Source organism: Poecilia latipinna, unplaced genomic scaffold (assembly GCF_001443285.1).
Source record: "Poecilia latipinna isolate Pla-1442-1.1 unplaced genomic scaffold, P_latipinna-1.0 Scaffold975, whole genome shotgun sequence".
Classification (NCBI taxonomy): domain Eukaryota; kingdom Metazoa; phylum Chordata; class Actinopteri; order Cyprinodontiformes; family Poeciliidae; genus Poecilia; species Poecilia latipinna.
The window spans coordinates 256,629-270,577 of NW_015113591.1; the positions used below are offsets into that span (position 1 = coordinate 256,629).

General features: G+C 38.3%; 1 protein-coding gene across 1 annotated transcript; it reads left to right on the forward strand.

Annotated features, from left to right (window-relative positions):
* The first annotated feature begins 287 nt into the window (after nt 1-287).
* Nucleotides 288-13,717, forward strand: mtf2 (metal response element binding transcription factor 2). Its single transcript, XM_015050113.1, has 15 exons — nt 288-518; nt 1,314-1,509; nt 1,636-1,717; nt 4,597-4,707; nt 4,868-4,968; nt 5,160-5,335; nt 5,440-5,535; nt 5,872-5,940; nt 6,616-6,739; nt 7,231-7,298; nt 7,405-7,575; nt 8,297-8,423; nt 8,624-8,673; nt 9,557-9,664; nt 11,772-13,717. Exons 1-15 carry the CDS (start codon nt 514-516, stop codon nt 12,148-12,150), a joined length of 1,863 nt encoding a protein of 620 aa, XP_014905599.1. The 5' UTR covers nt 288-513; the 3' UTR covers nt 12,151-13,717.
* The last annotated feature ends 232 nt before the right edge of the window (nt 13,718-13,949 follow it).

Here is a 13,949-nt window from a genome sequence, read left to right on the forward strand (position 1 = left end):
GCCATAAATAGCCGAAAAATACACAAACTCCCTAAAAACAGTTTAGATGAATATTCTGTTCTCCTGATTAAATATTCAATTTGAGAATATACGTTGGCACATAAAAAAAATCTAATAAATTGTTAGTATTTCTACATTAATTAAAAAAAAAAAAACAATAAAACTGGAGGTTGTAAAGATAAAGTCAATGTCACTGTTCCTTCAAGGGCGGATATGCAGTACTTCATAGGTGCCCTGCCTACAATTTCAAACGTTTGAAAATGGTGCAGGCAGCAGCCCACTAGCAGCAACGCTTCCCACAATGCACTCCCCGTTCATCAGCGGGAAACCAAAATGGCGAACGTGCTGGGGGAAAATGAGCCGTTTGTTATTTTCTAAGGAAGGCTCGAGCGCTGTGGATTTTCTGGGCACGCACTAGATATACATATTAGTCACGGCAGCAGCGGGAAAACAGCCTCGCGCCTTTTCAGCTTTTTCGTCTCGCGAGGCATTTGTAACAGCGGAGGTGACCGAATGAGGTATTGTTGTCATGTTTTCCTCTCGCTGCTTAAGGGGGGGTGTGTGTCCGACGGTGAATGACCTGGCCGGGGGAACTGCTTTGCATGTCGGCTGTTCGTACTATCAACATCATCTTGATTTTCATAGGAAAGACATTATGGCTTCCGTCATGCAGAATAAGTGCTAGATTTGCCTTTTACACTCTCTGGTGGTGGCGTTTTTTGTTCAGTCGTTATAGAGACAAAGGACTGAAGGGAAGTGGCTCAAGAAAGGAAAACTGTCCTTTTAAAAAATATAAATCATTTAAGCAGAAGATAAAAACACAGAAAACATATTTGTAGTCAAACAGATTAAAAAGTGGTTAAAGGAAAATGTAAAATTTTAATTTTGGTCTTAATTATCTTATTGATATAATCAGCGCCCAAGCGTATATTTAATTGCCAATTAGCGCTAATTATGATCCTAATCACCAGTTGCATGTGCTCACTGAAAGAAGACTGGCTTTCCTCTTTGCTTTGTAAGCTTTGGAACAAAACAATGCACCCTTTTATTTTCAAAATCCCACAACATATTCTCAGGACTTCATATTTGTACGTGTCCCCAAACCAACCTGCTTCCACATTTTGGACACCTTTGCAGTGCTGATAACTGCATAGCCTTTTTTCAGCCTTTTGCAAATAAATCTTGTGTGCATGCATTTACAGTAACTAGTAACATAACCCTTTTTGGCACTACTATATGGTTTAGAATGAATCCTTGTGAGTATAAGTGTGCGCATGTCTTCTATTGTATTGTGTTTCGCTTCCTGTTTTCAGAGACTTGGGGGTTGTGGATCATCCTTCTCTCCGTCACAGAGCTCACCCCGAGCAGCAGACTGTGTCCCTGCCACCCTGTGGCCTCTCTGCTAGGGGGGAGTATGGGGAGGACGACATGTCTGCCAGGTTTACAGAGGGGCAGGATGTGTTGGCCAGGTGGTCTGATGGCTTGTTTTATTTGGGGACAGTCACAAAGGTTGGTGTATGGAGGTGCTGCTTGGAATGTCTTACAAAAAAACAAGATTTTGTTGTCTTTTTTTTTTTGTTCTTGTGTCTCCCAGAAACGTGCTAATCTCTCTTCTTCTTTTTTTTCTTTTTCCAGATAGATCGGGAAAAGCAGCGTTGCTTTGTGGTTTTTGAGGACAGATCGAAGTCTTGGGTTCTTTGGAGCGATATTCAAACAGGTGAGCTCTCCCAGTTTCAGGGACTGTATTTTGGTTCACTCATTTCTGTGTCTTTGAAGGAGAGTTGGCTTGCAGAAAATTAAAATGAAACACAAAGACATATATTATAGGGACAGAATTATTTAAAATGAACTTTTTTAAGCTTTACATCATGCTATAATGTAGTTCCCTCATCATAAACATCACTGGTTTGTTGCTTTAATTCTTTGAGAAATCCTTTAATTTCCAGTGGCAACCATTAACGTTTGTAAAACACCTGGGTGGACCTAGTGCTGCCTCCCAAGAGGAGCCCTCTCCTGCAACTCCCCCATTCAGCTCCTTCAGACCAGTCAGCAGTAATTAGCAAATACCTGGTGGAGCTGTGCATCTGAGCTCAATTTAGGAGCTACTTCTCAGGGCAACGTCAGTAAAAAACGATGTTTAAGGGTTAATAGAGGAGTGACGACTTCCTGAAAACAGTTTCAGAAAGGGCAGGAGCTTTTAAAGGTGATAAATTACAAAGTAAAATTTCTTTTAAGCTATATTTGATGTAACAATTTATAACAACTGAAAGTAACATAGTTACTTGATTGTGCTATAAAATGGCACTATGTTCCTGGAAAATACATCTGCCCACCACAGTGACTGTAGATAAAACCTCCAACCTTTTGGTTCCATCTGCTGACAAAGGGTCAACAGAAATATGAAATGAATGGAGCCCACTGTTCTGCTGATGAACTCAGAAGTTGACCACCAATGTTATCAGGTCCTGATGTTATATTTGAATGTATTTACTGTTTTCCAAGCAGTAGACGAAACCTTGAAGATGATTCTGAAGCTTTATTTTACAAAACAAAATACATGAAAGTTAAATTTTTCCATTTCCGCTCATTTTCATAGATTTGTAGCGTCACCCTCTGTGGTATATACTATCAGACGTCTTTAGTTCCTCTCTTTCCTTACAGTTAACGGTCCGCTGTATCAGTGCTGTAGTAGTAATCTCTCGTAATGAGAAAAAAAAATCCTCTCAGGAAAGATAAGCAGAGAAAGTTAAGTCTGTCCTCTTCTGTCATGACTCGGCAGTTGAAACGATGTTCTTGCCTGATGACGTGTTTGAGTCTGTTTACGACGTATTATAGAAACAAAATCTGGAGCAAAGGATGTTAGAAATGGTAACCTAATTTGCTCTAAACTCTTGTTAGAAATGCAGGTTAGCAGTCATTCATAATGGGCTTTTTTGGGTGGTATTTTAGGAATGGAGTAAATATTTGGATACCCAAATACATTTTTTAAGTCCATATCTCTGCCGCTTATTCTCACTAGGCCAGTCGCAATAAGCAATAAATCAATTAATCGCATAATAAATCAAGATGAGCTCAATAATCTCCATTAGCATATTTTTTTGTTTTTATAGATTCTCTCTCAACTAGTCCTTTTCTAAAAGACAATTTTGTTTTTTAAAAAGGAGACTTCATAATTCATATTATTCATTGTTTCTGATATTTTGTTTATTTATTTTGGATATTTAAAATGTCTTCCAGTTCCAGTGTTAAGTGTTCATTACAATTTAAAGTTCATTGAACTTTGAGAATGTGTTCTCGCATTGTTATGCCATTACCATTATATTTCTTGAAACAATATTATCACTTATCGCAATAACTCCTGGGACAATATATCGTCCAGTAAAATTTGTTACTCTGACAGACCTACCTCCCACCTTCCACTAAAGATGATATTTTTAAGGTTTGATTTTGAACATGTAAAATCAGCATTAAAGATTTCTTTATAAAACAGTATTACAACATTTCAACAGCTGCCCACAAAGCAGCTTTCAAAAAGTACTGTTTTTTTTTTTTTTTTTAATACTTCCAGTTCAGGCCTTTTTTCCCCTTTCTGTCTCTCCAACTTTCCCTCGCTGTTGAGCCTTACAGGCATTAGACAGAGAGCTAATCGCCATTATTTACTGTAAGCTACAACTTCAGCTCAGTGACGTGCAGTGAGGTTCATGACTGGCGAGACTTGACACCTCTAGTCAGTTGTACAAATCCAATGTAGAAACTTATATTTCAGTTTTGACCTTAACCGATTAAAGCTTTTAATTATGCTTCAATCAGTCCTGTTCAACAATATGACTGGTGGAAAACCAAAATCATATTTAAAATGCTGTAAATATCATGCTGAAAGTGAATATTCTTTCTTTTTGAAGCAGAAACGATTAATCGATTACTGAAATGATCACAATTAATATAGTAATCGATTAGACATTAGCTGGAGTATACAGACTCAAAAAAATGTCATTCAGTCAAAAAAAAATATATATATAGTCAGAGTAGTGAAAAATTTACAAAACGGATACATTTTGCATTTAACATAAAAGATCTTAGTCTATAAATATGCGTTAGCCAAATTTCCTCAAGTGGTCCAGTTTTATCTCCACTCGGTCCAAATTCATTAAAGGAATGCTGTTGGTGCACTCTAGGCAATAAAATGTTTTTCTTATTTTTTAAAAATGATTTAATTATTTATTTATTTGCATCTTTTCATTTATTTCTCTTAATGCATAAAAAATTTTAGTGTTTATACATGAGACGTGGCTTTTTTTTTAAATCCGATGAATCGTCAGAATAATCAACTAATTATTATTCTAATCATTAGTTTTAGTTCTAGTTTCTTGTAGTTTTGTCTGTGGGTTTGCAGAGGGCGTCCCAGCTGGACGCTAACGCCGTTTGGGGGCATGGAAAAGTTAGGAAACCTCCCTGTTGTAGGGAGTTCAGTCACAATCCTCAGTGAATTATTTTTATAACAGCTTCCTAATTAGTAAATATCTGTGGTGCTTGGTTTGTTTTTGCTCTTCTTTTTGCAAATCATTTCCTTATATTGACCATTTCTTTCCTTTTTAGGGGATGAAGAGGACAAGGCTGATGACGATGACGACATCGTGTGCTCCATATGTCAGGATGAGACTTCAGAGGAACCCAACGAGATCGTCATTTGTGACAAATGTGGTCAAGGTATGCTTTCAGTTTTTGCCTACATCTGAACAGATTCATGTGTAGAAACGAGAAGAGACAGTAGAGGCCTGTGTGTGGTGAAAGGTGAGCGTAAAGGTGATACGTATTTCGGCAGACGTATGGAGTCATTTACATGACAGTAAATGTGTTTGTCATCCAGGCTACCATCAGATGTGTCACTCGCCCATCATTGATGCCGCCGTGATCGACTCTGATGACAAGTGGCTGTGCTCAGAATGTGAACTGGCTTCTTTCTCTGAGGTAGAATTTTAGAACAATGGATTACACAGATTTAATCTTTTTATTTCTTTAAACAGATGTAGGCCAATCTGTTTAAAGAAATAGTTGTATTTTCAACTAGAAATGGGTATTGCTGTTTAGTATGTTCTCTGAAGGTCTTAATTTTGTACTTGAATTTATGTTTAGATGTATTTATTTTTTCCTACATGCAGAAGGGGAGCATTCTCAAGAAGGAGGCATCTGCTAAGCTCTTTCCAAAGCAAGAACATCAGGAGCAGCATATGGAATTTCATCTCTCCTTCCCATACGCTCCAGAGGAATTAGTGTGGGATCAGGGCCACAAGACGAACATCCAGCAATGCTACTGCTACTGCGGAGGACCGGGGGAGTGAGTAGCACATGGCACTCTGCAAACATGTTAAAGAATTTTGCCAAATATGTTCCACAAATCATATGTTGTGTGTGTGTGTGTGTGTGTGTGTTTATTGGTAGCTGGTACCTGAAGATGCTGCAGTGTAACAGGTGTCGGCAGTGGTTCCATGAGGATTGCCTACATTGCTTACAGGCTCCACTGCTCAATGGAGATAGGTGCAAACACTTAACACTAAAGTCTAAAGTATGTGACATGGTTTAGATTGTTTGTTATATTCTGATTTAAAGATCTTACTAAATTATTCACATCTTAATATTTGTGAGTCATGAATTTTGTTGCAATAATAAGGTTCCAAATCATTTTAGGATAATTTCTGAGGAAGGCAGAGGATACGTAGGCTTGTATACCAATAATGTAAAATATAATGTGAAATTGAATGTAAAGAAATCATCGGCTAAATGTTAAGGTGATACTTTCCTCCTGAAGATGCTGGATGATTGTAACGATCCTGTGCGGTTCATGTCAATGATGAGACGTTTTCTCATATTCAGGTTTTTCATCTTCGTCTGTTCAGTCTGCAGCGGTGGACCAGAGTTCCTCGACCGGCTGCCTCTCGACTGGTCAGTGAAAGTTAGGCTGTAGATAAACTGGAGTCTAATACTAAGGTTGCCTTTACATCTGCTGTCACAGATTTATACCTTAAAATGCCATTCTTTTTCTGACTGTGATAAAATGCATACGTCCTGGTATTTTCAGCGTACTATAAGAGCTACACTGAGCTTGCCACTTCTTTTTTTATTTATTTTTTCCTTTTTTTTGAAGCTAAGACTGATCTCTTATTAAAGTTTATCTGGTCAAATATCTGTCTTCTTAATAGGGAGGTCATTTTTTCCTCCTCTTGTCTTTTTTTTTTTGCCACAGCTGTCCCACATTGTCCTGATTTTACCTTTCAGTAAACCTAAGAAGGAAATAACTGACAGGAAACTGTAAAGGGTGTGAAAGAAAACACCGGCTTCAACTGTTTACTGAGGATCCATTTTAGCCTAGTGCTGCTTTTTCAATGCTTATCTTAAATACTTGTGTAGTTTGTCAAAGTTATCTCCACCTACTGGCATAGTAGAGGTATTACAGCATCCCATACTATGGAGTTTTCTATTGAAATTCCACACATCATTCAGATAGCTAAAAAACAACAACCCTGAAATGACATTAGTAGTAGAGGAAATTGACCTGCATCATATATAAACTTTAATCAAAATCAATGCTTAACATATTTTTTTTCTCTAATATTGTAGGAAGGATATTGTTCATCTGTGCCTGTACAACCTGAGTGTGATTCAGAAGAAGAGGTATTTTGATTCTCAGATGCAGCTAATGCCTTACATTAATGACAACTGGGAGCTGCTGCAGCTGGGGAAGGTAAGAGACGCATGAAGCTGAGGGAAACATGTCTGCTCATTCTCCTGTTTTACTTTCTAACTTCATGTCATTGAGAACATGTTTTTCACTTTATTTGTTGTTGTAAAATGCAATGAGTCAACATGCGTTGTCAATTGACGCAATATAAATAAACTAAACTGGGTTGAAGTGGAGTGATGTACTTACTGTATTTTGAGACCAAATGTCTTAAAATCTTGATTTAATAAAGTCAGACAGGTTTCTGTCTTGAGGTATCCTTTAGCTAAAACAAAATCTAACAATGTCTTGTTAGAGCAAAATCTATCAAAAAATTTAGATTAGCAACTGTTGCTTGTGTTATAAAAGTTGTGCTGCAGATGTTGGTGGGCATAACTATAAATAATCTCCCTAAATTCAATTTATGACTTCTGAAATCTTTGGTTTACCTCTGTTTAGTCCTACTGATCAGATACTAAACACATTGGATTTTATCTTTCATCCGTCGTCCACAGCTGGCCAACACACCAAGATCTGAGAGGTATGAAAAAGTTCTGGAAGCCTTAAACGACAACAGCTACACGTAAGTTTTCTCCTGACGTCTTTTTAACTTTAAATCACAAACTCGTGATTCTGCAGTTCAATAATAATCACATTCCTAACTTCTTCGCTTCTTCTGCCTTTTCCAGGTTCATGTCAGGGAAGGAGGTGAAGAAGAAGAAGCATTTGTTTCGCCTAAGAATCTTTTTCCCGCCTGCTCCTCCCAACTGTACTGAACCCACATACACGGTGATGGGGGAGCCTTTCCACGAGATCACCATAAAAGGATGCAAGCCCGCCAAAAGCTTCTCTGACATGAAGTAAGATGGAAAACCTTTCATTCGTCTGCGGGCATTCATATTCTGTGAAACAATTATTTAATGAATAAATTTTTAAGGAGGCGTGGCCAGTATGAGATTCTCACCACGAGCGGAAACGCCACAGTGTCTTGATACTTCCACAAAAATTGGATCAAACGTCAACAATCTTAGGTGCTTTTATGTAAAACAGAAAATCAACACTTACCTCCACTTCTGCTAAAAATAGTTGAACATTTCCTACCATTATGTATATTTTCTCTTTCATATTTATTATTTGGATTTTCATCTTTGGACCAATGTAAAATTTAAATGAAATTTCCACTAAATTTGGTTGTTTTCAGGTACTTTTTGCTGACACTTGAATTTTTTTTTTTTTCTTGTAGCAAAGTGAAAAATTTTGCATGTTACAGTTAGCCAGGTGAGGCTAATGTGCAACATGCATGTAAAGACAACTCTGGTTGCGCTGGTGCTTTCTTTAGCATCGTAAAAAGACGTTTTTAGACTGTGAGAAGCTATAATATTTTCATAAACTTCATACTACCAAACCAGCCAGCGCATATTCCCGACTGAACAAGTTGTTTTTTATTCAAGAATGTGTAAATCATAAACAAGGTCTTCGTTTTATGTCCCTTCACCATTTCATCCTTAATGCCTAACAGTCATGCTGACTTTATGCACAGCTGTCATAACTGTATCTGAAATGTTGGTGCTGTCACTGCAGGATCCCTGTTGCTTTAACCAATGGCATCGAAAAGAAGAAGAAGAAGAAAAAAAAGAAAAAGAGGAAGCAAGAAGCTCGCTGTCTGGAGACACCGGCGAAACCACAACGGCCCAACGAGCCATCCCTGGTGTGTGTGTGTGTGTGTGTGTGTGTGTGTGGGTGTGTGCGTTTCTGTTATCATGTCATGTATGCATTAGTGAGCCTGAGCTGACTTACTGCTTTCTGCTGAGATCAACAGATGGTTTTACGTTGAGCTCACACGTTTATATATGAAGAAAACATGACGACTACCTGTAGACGCTGATGAATTTCTCTCCACTTTATCAGGAAATTAGAAAGCCGGACCCCCCTGCACTGGATCATTTGACCTCTGTTAAGTAAGTGATCGACTGCTTGTCTTGTTCTGTTCTTTGCTTGGGGAATTTTTGCGTGTTTTTTGGTGTTGAAACCTGACACATTAGTGGCGTCAAGTCTGTGTGTAGTGTAAACAGCACAGCATCATGCTGTGACGATGCTTTTCTGCAGCAGGGATAAGGTTAGTTGAAGGGGAAATTGGAATCTGTTAAAAAGAAGAATGGCCTAGTCAAAGTCCAAATCCAAAGAGAAGCTGTTTCATAACTCGATAATTGGTGTTGAGATTGCTCTTTATTGAAGATCGGCCTCCAGTCCCTCAGCTGAAGCCTGAATGTGATGCTTGAATGACTGAAAAAAGCAGGTTCCTGTTACGGCTCAATAAACGACTGTTGGGCTTTTTGTGTGAAAAGCTGCTACAGACTCTCAGGAATTTAAACTAAAGGATCAGCCTCTACAAACTGAAGAAACTTAGAAGAGAGGGACTTGAAGTCGTCCACTGCACTAGCTGCGTTTCCACTGACCGTATAATTGCACAAATTGGAATCACGGAAAAAAATGTGTGGAAATGGAAAAACGAAAATAAAAAAATAAAAAAGCTTAGTTTTTGTGCTATAATAAGGTGTTTTTTTTGCTGTATCGAAATTGGTGTATTTCACCAAAATGCAATGGAGACTCTTGTTTGTTTGAACAAAGTCTTTCATGCTGGATTTTAGTTGCATTTCTTATTTAAAGAAATGTTGAAAGAAAGTGGTATAATCTAATTTAATCCAAGTCCCAACAAGGGTTTATTACCAGGTTTTATTGAAACTCTTGTTTGTTAAATTATCATAACACTATTTTGTGTGCAAACTTAGTTTTTCTCTGCTTTTTACACGTTTTCCTCTAATTGTTTTTCTGTCTGTGCAGCACCAGAAGTAGCAAGCCTCTGCTGTTATCTCCGTCTTCTGATGTGGAATCCATCGATGCCCTCAGCAGCTCAGAAACTACCTCAACAATCACTTCCAGACAGTCCAGGTTGGTATTTTATTAAGCTCGGATCTTCCCGACAGATACACAAAAGAACAATAAAATAAATGTTCTCATTTTATGGCGTTTTCTGTGACAGACCAGCAAAATGTAGCACCAAAAAAATGAAGTGGTTGTGCTTCACTTTGATGTCGCTAAATAAATTCCAGCACAACCAGTTACATTTAAAAGTCAGCTAGTTAGTAAAACCAGTCCCAATGTGTGTTTCATTTAATCTCGGCATAAATCCAGATTTTCTGTTAGGCCTCAGAGGTTACCATGCTGCACAGTGCTGAGTGCTGTCCACCCATTGTTTGCAGCCACAGCAGGAATACTGTCTTACAGAAATAATTACCTCTTTAACTTCTGTTCATACTGTCACATTACAGCCACAAACTCCTATGGATTTTATGTGATGGCTGAAAACAAATCATGTTTTAAATGCCAATGGGTGGATTTGAAGTCAGGTCTTTGACTTTAAGTCATTTATCATTTTCTTCCCTGTATTGTTATAAAAAGTCATTTAATCACTTTGAAGTTGGTGGTTTTCACGTGTTGGGAACAGAACGCGGCAAAGTTCAAGGGGTGTAAATACTTTTCCAAGACTTTGAGATAAGATGTCTGTGAAGAAAGCATTGGGATCATTCCATCTTTTATCATCGGCGCTAAGCCGCTGCTCTCCTCGACTGTTTCTGGGTCACCAGCAGAACTGCGACAGAAACAGACAGGAAGAAAACTTTGAGTAATGAGAATTTAAGGATTTAAGGCAGCATGGTGCTTTTAATCGTCACAGACAAGCATTTATCTCAGTAGAGCTCTGCTGCCACACTGGCACAAAAAATGGATGAATCATATTTGTCACATAGGAGCATCACTCTATAGGGGGCGCCAAAACGATGATGGAAAAAACATTGGTCAACAGCCAAAATGTCGTCTGGGTTTTTCAACTGTTTTAGGGTCATTTTGATGAGCTGAATCCAAAAATCGCATTGGTTTTGCTCCATTAGATCAACTTTCTGATCTATGGAGCAACATGAGCATCAAAACTGATGACTTGTTCTCACATCTGGAGAATCTGGGATCAATGAGTGATGAGCAGGAGGAGATTCCATCAGGACAGAAAAGAGACGGAGAATTTTACACAATGAAGACGTGACGTTCAATTCACATGTACATTCACATTATCAGTGTTTGCTATTCAATTTACAGAAATCCAAGTTTGTAACATTTAGTTACATTTTACAAACCTTTTTTTGGATGAGGAGTATAATGGAAATGAACTGATAATGTCATCAATTTAGTCAGAAGATCTATTCCAATTGGTACAAAAACTTGATGTCATTTTTGGATTCAGGGGTGCAAAATAGTCCAAAATATTCAGTTGGAAAAACAAAGACAACTTCCAAAATATATATTTTTGTAACCAGTGTAATTTCTAGTCCTTTTTCTGTATTTAACAGCCGTTTTGTGCAAGTGTAAATATGATCAATAACACCTCTCTTTCTTTCTGTCGCTCACACAACACACACACACACGGATGCGTCCATACAAATGTACATAATTCCTCACAATGTCAAATAACTGTTTCTCAACAGTATCTATGTCTCCTGCAGATACAAAAACTAAATAATGGAAGAAAAATGTCAACATTGCTTTCTGAGAGCAGTTCTGCACAAAACATGGCAACAATCTTCTGACCAATCACACAACACTTTGCACAGAGCTCTGGAGAAACGGTCCAACCAGGGCCTGGTGTTTAGTTTGGCTCTTTGCGAACAAGTGATGTAGTTTTTGTCACGCGTCTACATCAATGAAAGCAGATTTCTGCACTTCAGATGAAGCCTGTTGGAGCCTTAAAGGCTCTTGCAGAACAGTCTCGTTTTCATTTAAATCATGTCGTCACATGAAGACTGAGAACTAAACACGGAGAGGCAGGAAAGAAAACTTTAAGGGCCATAAAACAGAAGAAAGAGAGAACCTGTAATGTGTTCGGATAAACCTCACAAAGTCTGTTAGTGGTTCTAAACTCTTATTGTTCCAATTTTCAGTGCAGTTTTTGCTGATGTCTCATCAAATAAAAAAAATAAATAAATACATTTTCTTTTGTGCTCTTCAGCCTGTATACTTCCAACAAGACGGCAACAGCCGCCTTCAACATGCCTTTCGCCTCTCCACCTTTAAAAAGGAAACGCGGGCGACCACGGCGAACCCCGAAGCCCCCCCGACCGGAACTGCCCCCTCCTCCTCGGCTCCCAGATGCAAGCGTCTCGGACACGGAGATGTTCGGCGCCCTGCCGGGGCTCCACCCCACAGACATAGTCCACGGCATGGACCCCAACACCCAGCTTTCCCACCTCAAGAGCTCCATCAGCAACTACTTCGGGGTGGCGGGCCGCCTGGCATGCGGGGAGAGGTATAAAGTCCTGGCCCGGCGGGTCACCATGGACGGCAAGGTGCAGTACCTGGTGGAGTGGGAAGGAGTCACTGCCTCGTAGCTCGATGGCTCAACCAGTTGTAACAAAGAGCTGACGGTGTGTATTCAGAGCGTTAGGTGGTTATATGCCCTGATCATCATGCATGCAAACACACACACACACACACACACACACACACACACACACACACACACAGGGTATGTTCTTCAACAGTGAAGCAGCACCAGAGAAGCTGGATCACTGGATCCTTCAGAGCAGTTTGATCTGAACTTCTTCCTTCCTGCTGCAGTTATTCAGGGGCAAATAATTCCTCTCTCCACTCTACCTGTAAACTTTGACTAATATTTCATGCATCTTGTTTTTTTTGTTTCTCCCCCTAAATATACTTGCTTGTTCTTCAAAAAGTTCAATAGTAAAAGAGGGGGAAAAAATCTCTATTTTCATTCTTTGATTCAACCATCAATAATTTTAACATTACATTTTTTCCTTTAACTCATTTTAAATATTTAGTTTTTTGTTTTTTCTCTCTCTCCCGTCTTGTACCTCTTGGTGTCTCATGCCAGCTCTGGTTCCCATTATTTGTGAGCAGATCAGGAGGAACTCAGAAAACGAACGCGCTGCTGCAAATGTTTATTTTATATAAAACTATACCACAAACATGATTGTCATATTTTTATAGTGGTCTTTTGTTTACCGACGGAGATTTCGGTTGATTTTTTTACTTGCACATGCTGTGTTTTGTTAGAAAATCATCTCATTTGAACAAGCAAGAACTGCTCAGACAAGGCAGTATTTTTTTATTCAATATTTTTATATATTTCCTACTGAATAAAAATGTGCAGTTCTTTTTAAAGTCTTCTGATTGAAATTATGACTTCAGTTGAACAGACCTGAGTTTGGTCTAGTAAAAATTCATTATGCTAGGAATGTGATTTAATCAGTTTCTAACTTTATCTGCTGCTGCTTATGCAATTAAGGTTGCATAAATGAACAAATATTCTTCCATAGACAAAAATGTTTGTTTTTTTTTGTTACATTTTGGGCAGCCCACTCAGGACATACCACCAAACTTCACTCACACAGCCCAGCCGGTGTAACTAAGCCGATTTTGCGATGGATCACGTTATTTCTGTTGTTCATGTTGATTTCTCATAGCTTTTTGTCATTATTACACATATATAAGCTTATATTTTTTATGTTTACTGCTTGTTTTAAATTGGGTTTGAAAGAAGAATCCGCCTCACTGAAGAAATTGCTGTACGTCATTGCAAGAAGAAAACCTTTAGTTAGAACTGTTCTCTCTTTTGAGAGATGTTTCTGCCTGTTAAAACGGCACTTGCACGTCTCCTTGTTGGGGACGCAGTGAGTGGATTTAATGGCAACATGTTTCCATTACTGACTTGCTACAGGTTTTTTAAGCCAAAGAACGTCCCTGTAACGTCGTCTTTGTCTTTTTACTGGTTGACGTGTTACTAGTGAAGCAGTTTTTTTTTTTTTTTTTTTTGCTTGTTTTGTTTAGGGATAAATAAAAGTTGGTATTTCAAGCTGTTTTGCTAAACATGATTTTTTTTTTATTACTGATATTAACTGTATATGATTTTTTTCTAATAAAATTAAGATCCATGACTGTAAATGATCTTGTCATTTGTAAATTGACAAGTTTTAGGTAGAAATGTGCTTTATCTCATTAGCCAAAAATAACGGTAACAAAATGCTTTATTTAATGTCCTTGAAAATGGCCGCTGTTCCGATTTCAGCTAAGCATCCCAGAACCTCATTCTGAATACTTTTGTTATTGTATTTTGCATTTCTGGGATTTGAGGCATTGGATTTGCTTTTGAAATCTAAAAACTCATGAT

Bases quoted from the DNA above. Each gene is read 5' to 3' on its own strand.
- mtf2 (XM_015050113.1), top strand. The intron at 1,510-1,635 runs GTTGGTGTATGG...TTCTTTTTCCAG, and splicing joins ATTTGGGGACAGTCACAAAG to ATAGATCGGGAAAAGCAGCG. The intron at 7,299-7,404 runs GTAAGTTTTCTC...TGCCTTTTCCAG, and splicing joins TTAAACGACAACAGCTACAC to GTTCATGTCAGGGAAGGAGG.